General features: G+C 45.3%; 1 protein-coding gene across 1 annotated transcript in view; it reads left to right on the top strand.

Annotated features, from left to right (window-relative positions):
* The window catches only part of SAMHD1 (SAM and HD domain containing deoxynucleoside triphosphate triphosphohydrolase 1), a 187,914-nt gene that overhangs the window by 67,749 nt on the left and 99,169 nt on the right, over positions 1–20,996 (top strand). Inside the window, exon 4 of the mRNA XM_069751984.1 lies at positions 5,862–6,022. Coding sequence (XP_069608085.1) covers positions 5,862–6,022 — 161 coding nt within the window. The remainder of the gene's footprint in view (positions 1–5,861; positions 6,023–20,996) is intronic.

A 20,996-nucleotide genomic window follows, 5' to 3' on the forward strand; every position in this document is an offset into this window, starting at 1 on the left:
AGTCAATTAATCACAAGTTTCAGATCCGCATAATAATCTGCAGGGTCTCAAATTTCATTTCTGGTCATGTGGACCTGAACAGAACAGCAGGGTTAATATGTTGCAATCATCATATTATATAGCACGGTGCACTTAAAATTGCTCTTTTTACCTTTCTACTTGGCAGCGGAAAAGAGAACAATGAGTAAAGTGCGTGTTTTTTTTTTTTATATACAGTACAGTCCAAAAGTTTGGACACACCTTCTCATTTAAAGATTTTTCTGTATTTTCATGACTCTGAAAACTTCGTTCACACTGAAGGCATCAAAACTATGATTTAACACATGTGGAATTATATACTTAACAAAAAAGTGTGAAACAACTGAAAATATGTCTTATATTCTAGGTTCTTCAAAGTAGCCACCTTTTGCTTTGATGACTGCTTTGCACACTCTTGGCATTCTCTTGATGAGCTTCAAGAGGTAGTCACCGGGAATGGTTTTCACTTCACAGGTGTGCCCTGTCAGGTTTAGTAAGTGGGATTTCTTGCCTTATAAATGGTGTTGGGACCATCAGTTTTGTTGTGCAGAAGTCTGGTGGATACACCGCTGATAGTCCTACTGAATAGACTGTTAGAATTTGTATTATGGCAAGAAAAAGGCAGCTAAGTAAAGAAAAACGAGTGGCCATCATTACTTTAAGAAATGAAGGTCAGTCAGTCCGAAAAATTGGGAAAACTTTCAAAGTGTCCCCAAGTGCAGTGGCAAAAACCATCAAGTGCTACAATGAAACTGGCTCACATGAGGACCGTCCCAGGAAAGGAAGACCAAGAGTCACCTCTGCTTCCGAGGATAAGGTTATCCAAGTCACCAGCCTCAGAAATCGCAGGTTAACAGCAGCTCAGATTAGAGACCAGGTTAATGCCACACAGAGTTCTAACAGCAGACACATCTCTACAACAACTATTAAGAAGAGACTTTTTGCAGTAGGCCTTCATGGTAAAATAGCTGCTAGGAAACCACTGCTAAGGACAGGCAACAAGCAGAATAGACTTGTTTGGGCTAAAGAACACAAGGAATGGACATTAGACCAGTGGAAATCTGTCTGTGTTTTGGGCTGATGAGTCCAAATTTGAGATCTTTGGTTCTAACCACCATTTCTTTGTGCGATGCAGAAAAGGTGAACTTATGGGCTCTACATGCCTGGCTCCCACTGTGAAGCATGGAGGAGGAGGTGTGATGGTGCTTTACTGGTAAAAGGACTATAAACATAAGGATGAATGACCTCGGGGAGATCAAAACATCCAAGCACCAACATCAGGTGCTTTGCTGGTGACACTGTTGGGGATTTATTCAAAATTGAAGGCATACTGAACCAGCATGGCTACCACAGCATCTTGCAGCGGCATGCTATTCCATCCGGTTTGCGTTTAGTTGGACAATCATTTATTTTTCAACAGGACAATGACCCCCAAACACACCTCCAGGCTGTTTAAGGGCTATTTGACCAAGAAGGAGAGTGATAGGGTGCTATGCCAGATGACCTGGTCTCCATAGTCACCAGACCTGAACCCAATCGAGATGTTTGGGGTGAGCTGGACCGCAGAGTGAAGGCAAAAGGGCCAACAAGTGCTAAGCATCTCTGGGAACTCCTTCAAGATTGTTGGAAGACGATTCCCAGTGACTACCTCTTGAAGCTCATCAAGAGTGTGCAAAAAGCAGTCATTAAAGCAAAAGGTGGCTACTTTGAAGAACCTAGATTATAAGACATAATTTCACTTGTTTCACACTTTTTTAAGTATATAATTCCACATGTGTTAATTCATAGTTTTGATGCCTTCAGTGTGAATGTACAATTTTCATAGTCATGAAAATACAGAAAAATCTTTAAATGAGAAGGTGTGTCTAAACTTTAGGTCTGTACTGTATATATAAACTAGCTGAAGAGTCCGGTGTTGCCTGGGCACAGTTAATAACTGTGGTTAGTTATAACAAATTATAATGATTATCCTCCATCCCATATTCCCGTGCCCATATACCGATCATACGCATCCTCATCCCATAGTCCCGTGCCCATATTCCCATCATACATATCCTCCATCCCATAGTTCCGTGCCCATATATGCATTAGCGCTGCAGTGTGCTGCCTTATTTACTTAACTATATACGAGTTGGCGACTCTAGGTTCAGCACCTGTTCACACTTAGTCTATGTTTGGATGTGCCGGTCAGGTTTTTGAAATGTATTCTTTAGCCTTCTGATCGTGCACTCCGCCTCCTAGCTTCAGGTGTTTTAATTACAGCAGGTCCAATACCCCTCCACAGAGAGAGAGAATTTTAGTCTAAGAAGAGGTTTCACATGTACCCATTCAGATGGAGACGTTTATTCTCAGCGAGGTAAGGCAAGTTTAGGACCTGGTATAAGAGAGATGCCGTAAAGGGGCTACCAGGTACACATAAAATTGGCCATTTTTATGCGCTAAAAGCTCTCATTTTTCATATTTCTAGTGCAGTAATGCAGTTCAAATTTCGTGTTTTCAAGTTTACATGTTTTAGCGCTGCAGTGTGCTGCCTTATTTACTTAACTATATACGAGTTGGCGACTCTAGGTTCAGCACCTGTTCACACTCAGTCTATGTTTGGATGTGCCGGTCAGGTTTTTGAAACATATATGCATTGACATCATCTTCACCGTGGCAACCTATTATGACATCGTCACCATGTCAACCATCTATATATATAACTAGATTGTGGCCCGATTCTAACGCATCGGGTATTCTAGAATATGCATGTCCCCGTAGTATATGGACAATGATGATTCCAGACTGTGCCCGTCACTGATTGGTCGAGGCAACCTTTATGACATCATCGTTGCCATGGCAACCGTTATGACATCTACGTCGATACTGTGTCCGTTGCTGAATGGTCTAGGCCTGGCGGCCTCGACCAATCAGAGACGCGGGATGTCTACGTCCTTTATGACATCATCGTCGCTGTGCCCGTTGCTGAATGGTCGAGGCCTGGCGGCACAGCGACGATGATGTCATAAAGGACGTAGACATCCCGGGTCTCTGATTGGTCGAGGCCTGGCGGCCTCGACCAATCAGCAACGGGCACAGCGACGATGATGTCATAATGGTTGCCATGGCGACGATGATGTCATAAAAGTTGCCTCGACCAATCAGCGACAGGCACAGCGACGATGATGTCATAATGGTTGCCATGGCGACGATGTCATAAAGGTTGCCTCTACCAATCAGCGACGGGCACAGTCTGACGCGAATTCTGGAATCATCATTGTCCATATACTACGGGGACATGCATAATCTAGAATACCCGATGCGTTAGAATCGGGCCACAATCTAGTTAACACATAACCGTCACCATTACAACCTATATTCATCGCCATGGCAACCATTATGACCTCTTCACCATGGCAACCTTTATGATATCATTGTCGCCATGGCAACCTTTATGATATAATCTTCGCCATGGCAACCATTATGACATCATCGTCTCCATGGCAACCTTTATATTATCGTCTCCATGGCAACCTTTATATCATCGTCGCCATGGCAACCTTTATGATATAATCTTCGCCATGGCAACCATTATTAGATCATCGTCTTCATGGCAACCTTTGATATCGTCGCTATCGCAACCATTATGACATTATCGTCGAGGCACACATACTCGTGTGTGTGTGTGTGTATATATATATAAATATTATTATTATTATTACGCTGGGAGCATCACTCTGTCCGAAGCCTTTATAGACTGCGCAAATGCCGGCGCAGTCAGGGCCTCACAGAGTGACGCTCCCGGGAGATCGCGGTATGCGTTAACACTGAACGCACACCGCGATCTCCAACAGAGAAGCAGGGACCGCCAGGAGGGTGAGTATCGGCTATATTCACCTGTCCTCGTTCCACCGCTGTGCGCCGCCATCTTCCCGGTCCTCGGCCTGTGACCTTCAGTTCAGAGGGCGCGATGACGCGCTTAATGCGCACCGGCGCCGCCCTCTGACTGACCAGTCACGGCCAGAGGACCGGGAAGATGGCGGCGCACAGCGGTGGAACGGAGGACAGGTGAATATAGTAAGTGCTGGGGGGGCCTTAGCTGGCGGCGATACCGGCACCTGACCCCCACAGCGCGCCGGTGTCCCCGCCTGCTCAGGCCCCCCAGCACTCGGCGCCGAGCGGGTCAAATGCAGCAGGGCCGGGCGGGTCAGAGGCAGTATGGGGACGCAGGATGGAGCAGCACATGACAGGATGGGGACGCAGGATGGGAGCAGCGCATGACAGGATGGGGACGCAGGATGGGTGCAGCACATGACAGGATGGAGACGCAGGATGGAGCAGCACATGACAGGATGGGGACGCAGGATGGGAGCAGCGCATGACAGGATGGGGATGCAGGATGGGGCAGCACATGACAGGATGGGGGCGCAGGATGGGTGCAGCACATGACAGGATGGGGACGCAGGATGGGAGCAGCGCATGACAGGATGGGGACGCAGGATGGGGCAGCACATGACAGGATGGGGACGCAGGATGGGTGCAGCACATGACAGGATGGAGACGCAGGATGGAGCAGCACATGACAGGATGGGGACGCAGGATGGGAGCAGCGCATGACAGGATGGGGACGCAGGATGGGGCAGCACATGACAGGATGGGGGCGCAGGATGGAGCAGCACATGACAGGATGGGGACGCAGGACGGGAGCAGCGCATGACAGGATGGGGACGCAGGACGGGAGCAGCGCATGACAGGATGGGGACGAAGGATGGGAGCAGCGCATGACAGGATGGGGACGCAGGATGGGAGCAGCGCATGACAGGATGGGGATGCAGGATGGGAGCAGCGCATGACAGGATGGGGACGCAGGATGGGAGCAGCGCATGACAGGATGGGGACGCAGGATGGGAGCAGCGCATGACAGGATGGGGGAGCAGGATGGGAGCAGCACATGACAGGATGGGGACGCAGGATGGAGCAGCACATACCAGGATGGAGACCATATACCAATATAAATGCTCGCCACCCGGGCGTAGAACGGGTTCAATAGCTAGTATATATATATTTGTATTTCTGCACAGAAAATGATAATAGTACATTTGTTGTTAATCCTTATTTATCATTCCATATCTCCCAGCACATATCCATATAGTGCAGTCTTCTTTCCACCCATTTATGCTTTTTAACTGAGTAAATGGCTTCTTCCATGTACTAGTTTATTTGTAACTCTCCATTAACCTGAGATGAAACTGGTAATTCCAAACCTCTAGGAAACTTCAGGACTTTAATAGATTGATTATTGTGCCATGTATAGGACTCTCTTGGTAGAAAAGACTAGGATTTCCAGCAGTGACTTGTGGCAGACATTTGCATGACTGATAATTGTGTTCTGGAATCCCCACTGCAAAATTTCAGACTTTACAGATCTGTGCCGGAAGACTTTGTGTCTGCCTGTATTGAGAAACTTAAGACTTGCTCACATACATCATAAGATAAGATTGTTGTGTCCTTACTCTGAATTTTCAATATGCCCGTAGTGTTAGACAATATATAACCTAACCACTGATGTGGTCATAAACTAATGTCTCTAGGGGCCATTCTACCTGCTCTATGCACTGACAGAGCTTTCAAGAGACCTGGCATGTTGGATTTTAATTTACCTAATCCCACCGAAAATAATGGAATGTGTCAGGGATTTATTACCCTCTCCCCATTGAAGTAACCATTTATGTTTAAGGTGGCATCAGGGGAAATGCCAATGGCTGAACTGTGGCCAAATAAAGACTCTCATCTTACAGATCTCACACTGGAAGAGACACAAACATGAAAGATTTGTATCATTTTTGTGTGTTTTTATTTTCTAGGTCTTCAATGATCCAATACATGGACATATTGAATTACATCCCTTGTTAATTCACATTATAGACACTCCTCAGTTCCAGCGTCTGCGATATATTAAACAGCTTGGTGGCAGCTACTATGTGTTCCCAGGAGCTTCCCACAATAGATTTGAGCACTCCATTGGGTATGTGACCATTTTCATCCTCATTTTGTCATGTCTGTCAATTGTTGTGTTCTTCCTTATCAACAGTGATTTAGTGTTTGTCTACAGGTGTTATTGCAGTTTTGGTTCCCGGTTTGTTTTTGTTTTTTGTGATGTAAAAATTGATCCAACCCTCTGTGCAGTTATTGGCATCTTACGCTGTCCACTTGTTGTACAATACATATAATTGCAATATGTTGTATATATCTCTATCCTCGTATGTCCAATTTTTGGGGAACCATCCACTTACGGACAGACGCAGTGCAATGCAGGAGAACATCATATCATTACTTTTTATTTGTTACCAAACTTTTGACATCCTTTCCAGTGGTATTTTTTTTTCTGTCAACCATGACAGCACTAACGAGAGAGGGGATCCGCCCTTCAAAAACAGGAAACCTTCAAGATAAAAACGCAGCTCCTCTCGTCGCATCACTTGTTTCCTGTCCTTGACGGGGGAATATACAGTCCTGCGCGGTGGCAGAAGGTTGGAAAAAAGAAAACAAGTTCACAGACCTGGACTAGTCGTTTAGGGCAGGGCACAGTCTCTGCTGCGGCCGGCGCCGGGAGTGCTGGAAGTGCTACCTGGGTCCCATCAGTTGGACGGGCGGAGGTGTGCGGTGCCATAATCGCATGGTAAGACGGCAACCACACGTTCTTGCACGGTCACAGAGCACAGCCAGAAGTCACGCTCTGATGATGCGGCCGTGACCTTTCACCCAGAGTACTTCTGGGGTGGGTACCGGAGGCTGCACGAGCAAACCGGCCAGCAGATCCCTGGAGTATATTACTTAAGGGTGGATCACTGGTTAGACAGGGGCACTAGTGCATGCAGGAATGCACAGCAGCCCTCTCCACAGCGGCAGCAGCAGGTGCTGCAGCTACAGCAGCACTTGGAGCCAGAGCAGCCACAGCGACATCGGCGTCAGAAGAGTCCCCAGGAGCGACCACACCAGGATAGAAGTACCGGACGCTCAAGTGGGGTACGCAGGTCCAAGGACTCCAGGACAAATTGGGCAGCTCTAACAGAATGGAGGATTCCACAGTCTCTAGGGGAGACATCTCAGACGACGTTCTGCCTCCGGTTTCGGTACCCTTCAATTCCTCTGACTGGTGAGTGAGTTACAAGAATGTCATTTTAATAATGAAAATCTCTCTCCCTCTCTGTCCTCTTGTTTCTCTGGCTAGGAATCCCCTAGAAAATGCACTGAAAAAACCCCCGAAGCACAGGCTTGTGCTCTGTGCGGTCACGGATTATCTAGTGTATGGCCCAAGAAAATGTGCCAATCATGTTTCTCTTCCAGCTTAAAAACTCTGATCAGGACAGAGGTAGAGAATTCGCTAAGATCCCTGTCCCACTCTGACGAAGCACCCCACAGAGACAGGGCTGAAAGATCTCCCACGTCATAGGCTATAGACACAGATGAAGGGCTTTATAGGATTCTTCATGGTCATCCTCCTTGGAAAGTGACTCAGGAGTGGGTTATTGTTTCATCCCTGAGGAAATAGACAGTTTAGTTAATACCGTGAGGTCCACAATGGGTCTTGGCGACCAAAAGGCCAAAAAAATCAGTCCAGGACGTAATGTTTGGATCTTTGAACCTGAATAAACATAGATCCTTCCCTATTAATGAGAAAGTGCTTGATCTCATTAATAGGGGATTGTTGAGGCCAGAGAAAAAGGGTTCTTTGTCATCCTCCTTTAAAAGCAAATACCGCTTTGTTGAAGAGGCAACGACATCCTGGAGTAAATCCCCGAAATTGGATGTCGCTATATCCAAAAACTCGAAAAGGTCATCCCTTCCCTTTGAGGATGCAAGCTTACTAAGAAACCCCCTTGATAGAAAGGTTGATGCTTTTCTCAAGGGTTCCTGGGAGTTGTCGGCAGGTGCACTAAGGCAGGCCATTGCAGCAAGCTGTACAGATAGATCCCTTATGATCTGCCTGGGCAGGTTGGAAGACCAGCTGAGGGAAGATTGGCTCAGAGACTCCATTTTGGCCACACTCCCTGTACTCAAGGGGGCGGCAGCCTTCCTATTGGACTCCTCATCCAAACTAGCTGCAAGATCTGCTGTGCTATCTAATGCAGTCCGGAGAGCAGTCTGGTTGAAGTGCTGCCTGGGGGACTTACAAGTGAAAGTGAAACTGTGCTCTCTCCTCTGTGAAGAACAGTATTTATTCAGCACAACTTTGAATGACAAAGCAGTCCTTTTAGAGGGAGAAATTCAGCAAAAAGAGACTGGCCGCACAACACAATAGGTGGGACAATCGGCCCACGGAAGGCAAGGGATTATTGTTTGGTGGTTCTTCCTAGGACAGTAGAAAACCCTCTAAATGACTTTGTACCCCAGGTGGAACAAACTTTTTTTTTTTTTTTTTTTTTGTTCCTTCCAGTCTGGGCGAAGATTTCCTTCAGCACTTGGGTGCTCAGTCTGATAAGATCAGGATTGAGGCTGACGTTCCTTAAACCACAGAGGTTTCCCATGACTGCTTCACAAACATCCGTCTTGGAACAAAAAGCTCTGGAAACAGATACTGAGCCTCCTGGAAAAGAACGTTTTGCAGGAAGTTCTTCCAGGAGAAGAAATTAAAAGTTTTTTTTCTCCTGGTTTCTGATAAAGAAGCCGGAAGGCTCATGCAGGACAATTTTCAACTTGAAAGGCTTGAACAAGTTCTTGAAAATTCCCGGGTTCAAGATAAATATAATTAAAATAAAATGAGCGGTACAGTTGCTCTTTCCTGGTTGTTATATGGCCGTCCTAGACCTAAGAGATGCATATTGCCACTTGCCAATACACTCAACATTCCAAATATTTCTCAGAGTGGCTGTAACGATGGGTGCATCAGAAGGCACTTTCAGTACAGAGACCTTCCCTTTTGCCTGGCAGTAGCTCCTTGTGTGTTCACGAAACTAATAGCGGAAGTTACTTCTCACCTCAGGGAAGAAAACAGGTTAGTCATCCCATACTTGGACAACTTCCTAACAGTGGCTATGACTCAACGAATGACCCAGAGTCAGGTGAAAGAGAGATCCACCATCGTGAAAAACTTAAGTTGGTGTTTAAACCTAGAAAAATCAAGGTTAGACCTACGAAGGACACAGATCTTCCTTGGACTCTAACTGGACTCGGACCGACAGGAGGGTCATTTACAAGATCAGAAGAGGGAAAAGTTAATCAGTCTGCTCTCTACATCAATACGAGATCTGATAGAAAGAGGGAGCTTAAACATATTATATAATATATATAATAATAATCTTTATTTTTATATAGCGCTAACATATTCCGCAGCGCTTTACAGTTTGCACACATTATCATCACTGTCCCCGATTGGGCTCACAATCTAAATTCCCTATCAGTATGTCTTTGGAATGTGGGAGGAAACCGGAGTGCCCGGAGGAAACCCACGCAAACACGGAGAGAACATACAAACTCTTTGCAGATGTTGTCCTGGGTGGGATTAGAACCCAGGACCCCAGCGCTGCAAGGCTGTAGTGCTAACCACTGCGCCACCGTGCTGCCCATATTTTAGTAGTAGAGAATGCACTGCACAGTCCCTTCTTACAAGGCCACCATGTAAAGGTATTTTTGGACAACCAGATCAGTTACATACCTAAATCATCACGGGGGGTACACGTTCCTGATACCTAATGCAGATTACAAAACGGATTTTCAGCCTCGCAGAGAAAAACATCAAGAACTCAATATTCAGACAGATTGTGACCAGATGAGTGTATGCAGATCGACCTTTTTGCAACCGGGTAGAACAGCAAGTTAAAGAAATTCTGCTCCTTGGACCCAAAAGAAAACCCTCAGGTGGTGGAGCTTTTCAGATCAGATGGGACATCACTCTTCCCTACACCTTTCCCCCAGTTTGTCTGATTCCAGACGTACTAAGAAAGATCAGAAAGGATGGGGCGAGGGTGGTTCTCCTAGCTCCATTTTAGCCCAAGAGGCCTTGGTTCTTTTAGCTAAGGAACATGTCAGTCAGGGAACCATGGGAAGGGAACCTTCCAGAGATTTCAGACCACCTAGCTCAGGGGCCCATATTCAATCCTCAGGTGACTGGGCTGCACTTAACAGCCTGGAGCTTGAGGTCAGTGCTAGAAAATAAGGTGGCAAAGCAGTAACCGCATGGGCAACATCTCTAACAATTTCAGGGTATAAAGGAATTGCCTCGTACACAGTCAGTTTTGATGAACGATTGAACTCTTCTACTTTGAGAGCAAGTGAAAAATTTTGCAGAAATATGGTCACTGTTTACTATAGGAGTGGAATCTTTTACCCTGCAGCAATGCTTTGCCTGCTCCATGTCCAAACACTTGTCGAAATAAAACTAATCTGATGAGGTTGAAAAAACTGAGCAAATGAGAATAATGGGGATAGGGGAAAATATGTGTAAGTGGGTTAAGAGCTGGCTCAGGGATAGGAAACAAAGGGTGGTTATTAATGGAGCACACTCGGACTGGGTCGCGGTTAGCAGTGGGGTACCACAGGGGTCAGTATTGATTCCTCTTTTTAATATTTATTAATGACCTTGTAGGGGGCATACAGAGTAGAATTTCAGTATTTGCAGACGACGCTAAACTCTGCAGGGTAATTAATACAGAGGAGGACAATTTTATATTAAATGACGATTTATGTAAACTAGAAGCTTGGGCTCATAAATGGCAAATGAGCTTTAATGGGGATAAATGTAAGGTCATGCACTTGGGTAGATGTAATAAGATGTATAACTGTGCTTAATTCTAAAACTCTAGGCAAAACAGTCAATGAAAAAGACCTTGGAGTATGGGTGGATGACAAACTCAAATTTAGTGGCCAGTGTCAGGCAGCTGCTACAAAGGCAAATAAAAAAAAAATGGAATGCATTAAAAGAGGCATAGATGCTCATGAGGAGAACATAATTTTACCTCTATACAAGTCACTTGTGCGACCACACTTAGAATACTGTGTACAGTGCTGGTCTCCGGTGTATAAGAAAGACGTAGCTGAACTAGAGTGGGTGCAGAGAAGAGCGACCAAGGTTATTAGAGGACTGAGGGGTCTGCAATACCAAGCTAGGTTATTACACTTGGGGCTATTTAGTTTGGAAAAACGAAGGCTAAGGGGTGATCTTATTTTAATGTATAAATATATGACGGGACAGTACTAGGACCTTTCTGATGATCTTTTTAATCATAGACCTGAGACAGGGACAAGGGGGCATCCTCTACTTCTGGAGGAAAGAAGGTTTAAGCATAATAACAGACGCGGATTCTTTACTGTAAGAGCAGTGAGACTATGGAACTCTCTGCCGTATGATGATGTAATGAGTGATTAGAGGGGACTGGATGCCTTTCTTGAAAAGTATAATGTTAAAGGTTATATATACTAGATTCCTTGATGGGGTGTTGATCCAGGGAACTAGTCTGATTGCCGTATGTGGAGTCGTTAAGAAACGGCGGCAGCATCAGCAGCACTGGCAGGACCCGAGTCCTCTTGCTCTTGGCCACCCTGTAGCCCACTCATCCTAACTGCTGCCTCAATCAGAGATTCTTTTCCTTTAGTAAGCTGTTGAACATCCAGCAATATACGATGACTCGGGTCCACATAAACAGCTGCCAGAAGAATTTTATAGCATTGTCCATCTGTTTCATTGAGGCAGCAATTCCATCTGCGATTAAACCTCCTCTTTGGGACAGACACAACAAGAAGTTTTTCCACTTTATAAAAATACCAGGAGTTAAATCCTCAGCTTGTAACTTTTTTGCCACTGTAAATGGGTGATGAATCAATTCCTTTAATTGAGCCACCTGTGTCCATTGACCTTTTAGTGTTACCTGAGGGTTGGCCATATGTACAAGGAAGGGTTTCAGCTCAAGCAATTGCTCGATCATTAAATACGTGCTGCCCCACTGAGTGTCTTGATCCACAATTGCCCCTTTTCCAGCATGTCTCTTCAAGATGGAATCCATTTTAGGGGTTCTGGCAGCAATAGCCAATTCCTCGCTTTGCTAGTCAGAGTTCCAGCATGTCCCTCTTGCAGGCAATCTTATTGCCAGCTGCAGCGTGTGCACAACACAGCGCATGTGATGAATAGTAAAGAGGTGTTAAGCAGCTTCAACAAGATCATCTAATTGTAAAGAATCATTTTGCTGTTCTTCTATAGTAATATCTGTTTGTTCCTCCGTTATGGGAACAGGACTGTGGCCTTCCATCTCCAACATACTGAACGTGAAATGTTCTTCTAGCTGCTGTTCATCTTCATTATTCTCATTCATCAGTTTAATTGTACTTATCATGTTTGAAGAATTATCAGTTACAATAGCAAGAACCTGTTCTTTTTTTAGTTCATAATCTTGCAGACCTTTTTTCCACTAAGGTCTGGAGAAACTGGCTGCTGTGATGAGCTTTAGAATCTTTTACTGCCAGCATCTTAGTAACATTTTTTTTGGTATCACAATTATATCGAAAGTTGATATCAAAATAGTTCACTCTGTGACATGTGCAGGTATCCATTTTAAGATCTTCCTTTTGGTTAAGGGATTCTTCAATCACTAATTTTCTAATACTTTCTCTTTCCAGAGAAGCACCAAGTTTGTGGGCCATTTCTCCATTAAGAGCTGTAAAAGTTGGTCGTACAAATAATAATGGTACACTCCTTCACAACAAGCTCAATGAGCTCTCTTTTAAACACATCTGCTGTCATTGTTACAGTAACTTCGTCACTTACAAAATATCTTGTAATTGATGTTTGAGACTCTTTCTTCCCCCTTTGCCTCGCGGGAAGTGCTGGTCTCTGGTTTCTTGGAGCTGCTGTGGTCTTTTTCAATCACAGCTTTGTAAACATCTGGGTTGCAGCATTGTAAATGTCTTTAGATTGGAAGCTCTTGAAGGAGCATTTTTATCACTGCCTGAGTATGCAGTGATTTTTGGCATCACAGCATTTTTCATCTGGGTCACTTATACGGTGACACAAAAAATGTTTTTTTATTTTGAGTCACTGTGAAATGGTCAAACACAGCTGACTTCATAAGATGCTTTTTAGACATTTTGTAGATTATATAGAACACTAAGGTGGAACAGTGAGAGGTCACCAACATCATAATTTAACCCAAGTAGGGTATATTCAATCCAGAAAAAAATGGGACTGGAAGAAGAACCATATCGGTCCACTGCACTCAAATAGACATAGACCAATAGAAAAAAAGGAAGCAGCATAAAGTCCGGGTAAACATGTAGAAAAAACTTTATTAATAGTAATACCAGGTTAAAAAACGACAGGGGGAAATAATCCCCGTGCTATACTCAGCACACACCTATAAGAACAGGGGACAGGTGCCTACAATATAAATACATCCACATTGTAACCAAGACAGATATCACAAAGTGATCAAAAAGATTGTGCAAGCGAATAAAATATAACTACATGGATTGGACACATAGGTCCAAAGAAATATATATGAAAACACATACACAATAAATATCACTGGTATACATACCGGTCAGTGTGGAAGACAATCCCGGCATAGACTGACACCTCACCCCTGTCCCCCCTGACGCGCGTTTCGGCTATTGCCTTTCTCAAGGGACCCCTTGAGAAAGGCAATGTTTGTTAGGGAGCTATAAGGGTTAAAATTTGACCAGCAATTTCTCATTTTTACACCACCTTTTTTTTAGGGACCACATCTCATTTGAAGTCATTTTAGGGGTCTATATGATAGAAAATAACCAAGTGTGACACCATTCTAAAAACTGCACCCCTCAAGGTGCGCAAAACCACATTCGAGAAGTTTATTAACCCTTCAGGTGTTTCACAGGAATTTTTGGAATGTTTAAATAAAAATGAACATACTTTTTTTCACAAAAAATTTACTTCAGCTTCAATTTGTTTTATTTTACCAAGGGTAACAGGAGAAAATGGACCCCAAAAGTTGTTGTACAATTTGTCCTGAGTACGCCGATACCCGATATGTGGGGGTAAAATACTGTTTGGGTGCATGGCAGAGCTCTGAAGGGAAGGAGCGCCATTTGACTTTTCAATGCAAAATTGACTGGAATCGAGATGGGATGTCATGTTGCGTTTGGAGAGCCACTGATGTGCCTAAACGTTGAAACCCCCCACAAGTGACACCATTTTGAAATGTAGACCCCCTAAGGATCTTATCTAGATGTGTGGTGAGCACTTTGATCCATTAAGTGATTCACAGAAGTTTATAATGCAGAGCCGTAAAAATAAGAAGTCCTATTTTTTCAAAAAAATGATCTTTTCAACCCCAATTTTTTATTTTTCCAAGAGTAAGAGAAGAAATTGGACCCCAAAAGTTGTTGTACAATTTGTCCTGAGTACGCTGATACCCCATATGTGGGGGTAAACCACTGTTTGGGCGCATGGGAGAGCTCTGAAGGGAAGGAGCGCCATTTGACTTTTCAATGCAAAATTGACTGGAATTGAGATGGGACACCATGTTGCGTTTGGACAGCCACTGATGTGCCTAAACATTGAAACCCCCCACAAGTGACCCCATATTGGAAACTAGACCCCCCAAGGAACTTATCTAGATGTGTTGTGAGAACTTTGAACCCCCCAAGTGTTTCACTACAGTTTATAAGGCCGGTTTCACACGTCAGTGGCTCCGGTACGTGAGGTGTCAGTTTCCTCACGTACCGGAGACACTGACTCACGTAGACAGATTAAAATCAATGTGTCTCTGCACATGTCAGCGTGTTTTCACGGACCGTGTGTCCGTTTGAAAAACACAGAGACATGTCAGTGTTTGTGGGTGCGCACGGATCACACAGACCCATTAAAGTCAATGGGTCCGTGTAAAACACGTATCGCACACGGATGCTGTTTGTTTGCCGTGCAGGAGACAGCGCTACAGTAAGCGCTGTCCCCCCAGCTTGTGGTGCTGAAGCCCCATTCATTTCTTCTCTCCAGCAGCGTTCGCTTGGGGTTGGTTACAGGGAACTTTATTTACACGGAAAAAAAAAAGAAAAGATTTTTCATTCCTTTTCTCCAGCGAACGCTGCTGGAGAGAAGAAATGAATGGCGGTTTCAGCACCCAAAGCAGGGGACAGCGCTTACTTGTAGCGCTGTCTCCTGTACGGTCCGTGTGGTACCCAGTCGGCACACGGCTGCCGCACGTGTGCAACACTGATGTGCCACGTGAGCATGCGGACACGGATAACTCCGGTACCGGAATTATTTGGACGTGTGGGACAGGCCTAACGCAGAGTCATGAAAATAAAAAATCTTTTTTCTAGGACGTCCCTCCTGACAGCACCACCAGGAGGTTGTCCTTCTTATCCTTCATAGGGACAGGAAACACAGAAGAGGTTAAATAGCCCCTCCCCACCTCCACCCCTCAGTGTTTTTCCTGTCCCTATCAGGCTTACCGTGCTGAAGATTCCAATAGCCGGTTGAGCAGGGCTCCCGGAGGGCCTCATCCCTCTCCTGAGGGCTCTGAGTGAGCGGAGCTTGGAACTCCGCAGCATAGCGGTGATACCGACGGAGGTTCCTCAGCGCCGGTTGAGCTCTGTGCTCCCGTCTTCGGCGCATCCCTCTCCAGAGGGCTCTGCGCCTCTAGCTGCACGCGGTGATCGATCTCAGCGGCCAGTAAGTTCACCTGTGGCATCGCGGTCGTGCCGCGTCATCGCGGGCGTGCCGCGTCTCCTGGCGCGCTGCATCACCGGGCGGGCCGCGTTACGTGCACGCGGCATCTACCGCCCACATCAATTACGGCGCTGACTTCCGGGGGCGTTCCTGGCCTCGGGAACTCTGAAGAGAATAGCCTTGGGCTGTGCATGCAGCCGGAGGGAGATGCCCGCCCATGACGCAGTGATCACCCGCAGCTGAGCTCGGAAGGAGGACGAGTCAGATGATTTGAAGACAGGTGAGAAGCCTATTTAACCGCAAACATCTGACTGAACACTGATCCTAGAGAGGGTGCAGATCGTCCAGAGATCCTATCCCCAGAGCTCGCCCCTGATCATGTAAGTTATACATAGAGGGATTGTATCACATTCACAACACGAGCTATAGAGCCTCTCCGTATCAATTTCCGGATAAGGAGGCGTCCAAGCGCCCAGCAACAAGCCAAAAGTTCAGGACGAGTAAATGCCCTCTATGTTCCAATAGGCTATCATAGGGGCATAAGAAAAAAAGTGTGTGATAAATGTGTCGCTGGACTACTTAAAGAAGAGCAAACTTCCCTTCTGACTAGTATAAAAACTATGATCAGAGAGGAAGTACAGTCAACAGTATCAGCACTGATGCCTGTCGAATCTCCCCGCCCCAAGAGACCTATGTGGGAACAGGATCTTAGTTCGGAAGAGGGGGAGCGGTCAGCCTACTCGGTATCTGAGTCCATGGAGGGAGAATGTTCTTCAAATATCCTCCCAGAAGAAAGAAATAGATATCTCTTCTCTTCTGAGCACACAGAGGCATTATTACAGGCTGTCAGGAATACCATGGGAGTGGAAGAGGCTACGGAACCCCTGAGGGTCCAAGATGAGTTGTTTGGGGGGCTGAGAGCTCGTAGAAATAGAGTGTTTCCCGTGAATCGCCATATACAAGAAATGATCTTGGAAGAATGGGGTGACGTAGGGAAGAAACTGATAGTCCCTAGAGATTTCAAATATCGTCTGCCTTTTGATCCGGATGAGACCAAAATCTGGGAATCCGTTCCTAAAGTGGACATACCGATGGCCAAGGTCTCAGAAAAGACCGCCATCCCATTTGAGGATTCCTCGAGTCTCAAAGATCCTATGGACAAAAGACCAGAAGATCTCCTCAAAAAGGCCTGGGAAGCGTCAGCCGCCGTTATGAAGACCAATATTGCGGCCACCTCAGTTGCCAGGTCAATGTCAATGTGGGTAGACAAACTACAGACCCAGATCAACAATAAAACTCCCAGGGATGAGATCCAGAAGTCTTTACCACTCCTGAGGATGGCAACAGACTTTATGGCCGATGCTTTGACAGAGTCGGTGCGGTTCGCTGCAAGAAACAATGCTTTATCTAATGCAGCAAGAAGAGCTCTATGGCTTACATCATGGTCCGGCGATACGCAGTCAAAAAACAAACTATGTTCGATACCCTTTTCTGGCCTCCATGTTTTCGGTCCGGTATTGGATGAATTGCTTGAAAAAGCAGCGGATAAGAAAAAGGGTTTTCCCGAAGAGAAACCGAAAAATACGCAGTCCTTTCGTAGGACTCGATCCCATCCCAGGCAAGACTATAGAGGGAAAGGTGGAAGATGGAGCTACCCGAAAGGTGGTAGAGGCAGAGGTACCTTTCAGGATCAGAAATCAAGGTCTAATAAACAATGACGCCAACTTAGTGGGTGGAAGGCTTTAGTACTTCCTACAAGGTTGGCAAAACATCACTCAGAACTCATGGATCCTAAATTTGATAGAACGAGGGTACAAGATAGAGTTCAGCCAAACACCTCCCAAAAGATTCTGCCTAACTCAGACCCAGTCTTTATCGGTTCATCAAAGACTCCTAAAGGATATTCAAGAACTTATCCAGATAAAGGCCATCGTTCCAGTACCCCATGCCCAGAGGTTCAGAGGACACTATTCGAGTCTATTCTCCTTAAAGAAACCAAGCTGAGAATTCCGTACCATTATAAACCTAAAACCTCTATATCTGTCAGTTACCTACAAATGATTCAAAATGGAATCCCTCAAAACTGCAATACCTCTGATCCAGAAAGGATCAGTAATGAGCACATTAGACCTAAAAAGTGCCTATTACCAGGTTCCCATCTTCGCCTCACACCAACAGTATCTCAGATTCGCCATAAAAGAAAACGGTCAGATTCGGCATTACCAGTTCACGTGTCTGCCGTTCGGCATCTCGTCTGCTCCCAGAGTATTCACCAAACTCATGGCAGAGGTGATGGCTTACTTGAGAGAAAAAGGGATTCTCCTTGTCCGTTACCTGGACGACATCCTACTCATAGCAGACTCTCCACAACAAATGGAACAGAACTTAACCACGATACATTTCAAAAATGGTGTTTTAATTACAGCAGGTCCAATACCCCTCCACAGAGAGAGAGAATTTTAGTCTAGTAAGAGGTTTTCACATGTACCCATTCAGATGGAGACGTTTATTCTCAGCGAGGTAAGGCAAGCGTAGGACCTGGTATAAGAGAGATGCCGTAAAGAGGCTACCAGGTACACATAAAATTGGCCATTTTTATGCGCTAAAAGCTCTCATTTTTCATATTTCTAGTGCAGTAATGCAGTTCAAATTTCGTTTTTCAAGTTTGTATGTTCTAGCGCTGCAGTGTGCTGCCTTTTTTACTTAATAACAACGATCTCACTCCTGGAAGAGCTAGGATGGCTAATAAATTTCAAAAAATCAAACCTCAAACCCGAAACAAGAAAATAATTTCTCAAGGTAATCCTAGACTCCGTTCAGGAACATACGTACCTCCCGCATCACAAGCAGCAGTCGTTCAAAAAAGAGATCCAAAAATTACAGAAACAGAAGCAAACATTCATAAGGAAAGCCATGCGAATATTGGGCCTAATGACCTCTTGCATTTCCAGTGTCCAGTGGAGTCAATTTCACTCAAGACCTCTGCAGAAAGAAATCCTCTCACTCTGGGACGGCAGGGATATAACCCTGGACAACAAAGTGCATTTATCCCTAAATACAAAAAGTTCACTGTCATGGTGGACCATAACAAAAAATCTCGAGAGAGGAAAGCCTTGGAGAACATCTCCGTGTGTAAGCATCACTACAGATGCAAGTCACTGCGGCTGGGGAGCCCACATAGAAGGAAATTACTCTCAGGGGACTTGGCCTGCATCGGTACAAAGCAGGTCTTCAAATTACAGGGAACTCAGGGCAGTCTGGGAAGCCTTAAAAGCATTCCAGGGAAAATTAAAAAAACAACACATCTGTGTCCTTTCAGACAACTCAACGACAGTAGCTTTTCTACTTCACCAAGGAGGTCCAAAACATCGTCACTTACAGAACCTATCAGATACAATATTCTCCTGGGCAGAACAGACAGTCGGATCAATAACGGCAGTTCACCTGAAGGGAACCGAAAACCAAGTAGCCGACTTCCTAAGCGGACAGAAATTATGTCCCACAGAATGGGACCCAGGAGACAGACCATCATGAATAGATGCACTGGCCCAGAAGTGGGACATGAAGTTGGCCTACGCTTTTCCTCCTTTGGCTCTAATACCAAGGGTATTGAGGAAGATTCAGGAGAGCCAGACATCGGTTATCTTGATAGCCCCATACTGGCCCAAAAGGAGCTGGTTCCCTCTACTAAAGAGGATGTCCTTGGAGGATCCAATCCATCTACCAGCAGTACCGGACCTTTTGTCTCAAGGGCTCCTAGTCCATCAAAACCCGGGTCTGCTACAGTTAACTGCATGGATCCTGAAAAAGAGATCCTAAAATCGAAAGGCCTCTCGGAGCCAGTCATTGCTACTATTCAAAATAGTAGAAAACCTGTAACTTCTGCAATATACTGGAAGATATGGAAAAAGTTCTGCTCTCAGACTACAGTTCCTGTATCGGTCTCTCATGGTCCGGATATTCCAAAAATTCTAGACTTTCTCCAGTTGGGGTTTGATAAAGGACTAAGGCCTAGTACTCTGAAGGTACAGATCTCGGCCCTCAGTTCTGTCTATGACGTCCAGCTAGCCTCTCATCCATGGATAGTGAGGTTTGTCAAGGCCATTCAGAGACTTAGGCCTACAATTCTCAGTACAGTGCCTCCCTGGGATCTAAACCTGGTGTTAAATGAACTTTGTAAGGAACCATATGAGCCACTAGATCAAGCAGACCTGAGAGCTGTAACCTTTAAAGCTCTCTTCCTGGTGGCAATAACGTCAGCGCGACGTGTTGGTGAGATCCAAGCTTTCTCTATTAAACATCCATACTTAAAGGTCCAGGAGGACTGTATCGTACTTAAATTAGATCCCGGGTTCCTTCCTAAAGTGGTTTCGGACTTCACAGAAGTCAAGAAATTGTTCTGCCTACATTCTGCCAGAGCTTCACTAATGACAAAGAGCGGTTTCTTCACGCTTTAGATGTAAAAAGGACAATTCTACACTATTTGGAGATCACAGATAGCTGGAGAATTGACTCCAACCTCTTCATCCAGATGACCGGAAAGAATAAAGGGAAGAAAGCATCCAAAGCTACTCTAGCAAGATGGATTAAATCTACCATCATGGCAGCCTATATCTCGGCAGGAAAAACTCCTCCAGAAAGCCTCAAGGCGCATTCGGTGAGAGCAATCTCAGCCTCATGGGCAGAAAGCGCTGAAGCTTCTATGGACCACGTATGCAAAGCTGCAACATGGTCGAGGTCAAATATCTTTTGTAGACATTATAAGTTAGATGTAACTGTGAATCAACAGACTACATTTGGGAGGAAAGTCCTCCAGGCTGTAATCCCGCCCTAAAAAATGAGTTATTTGGTATTTCTCCTGGTGGTGCTGTCAGGAGGGACGTCCTGGAAAGTAGGATTTAGTCCTACCGGTAAGTATGTTTCCAGGAGTCCATCATGACCGCACCCCTTATATACCCTCCCTTGAGTTCCTGTCTGATATGTGATATAAACATGTGTAGAAGGAATTTCAATAAAATAGAGTTGCATCCATCCTGGTGTGGTACTTGAAAAAATCACTGAGGGGTGGAGGTGGGAAGGGGCTATTTAACCTCTTCTGTGTTTCCTGTCCCTATCAAGGATAAGGACAACCTCCTGGTGGTGCTGTCATGATGGACTCCTGGAAACATACTTACCGGTAGGACTAATTCCTACTTTTTTCCACAACAATTTTTGTTTTTGCCCCCAGTTTTGTATTTTCCCAACGGTAACAGGAGAAATTGGACCCCAAAAGTTGTTGTCCAATGTGTCCTGAGTACGCTGATACCCCATATGTTGGGGTAAACCCCTGTTTGGGCGCACGGCAGAGCTCGGAAGGGAA

The sequence above is a fragment of the Ranitomeya imitator genome, chromosome 2 (genome assembly GCF_032444005.1).
Source record: "Ranitomeya imitator isolate aRanImi1 chromosome 2, aRanImi1.pri, whole genome shotgun sequence".
Lineage (NCBI taxonomy): Eukaryota > Metazoa > Chordata > Amphibia > Anura > Dendrobatidae > Ranitomeya > Ranitomeya imitator.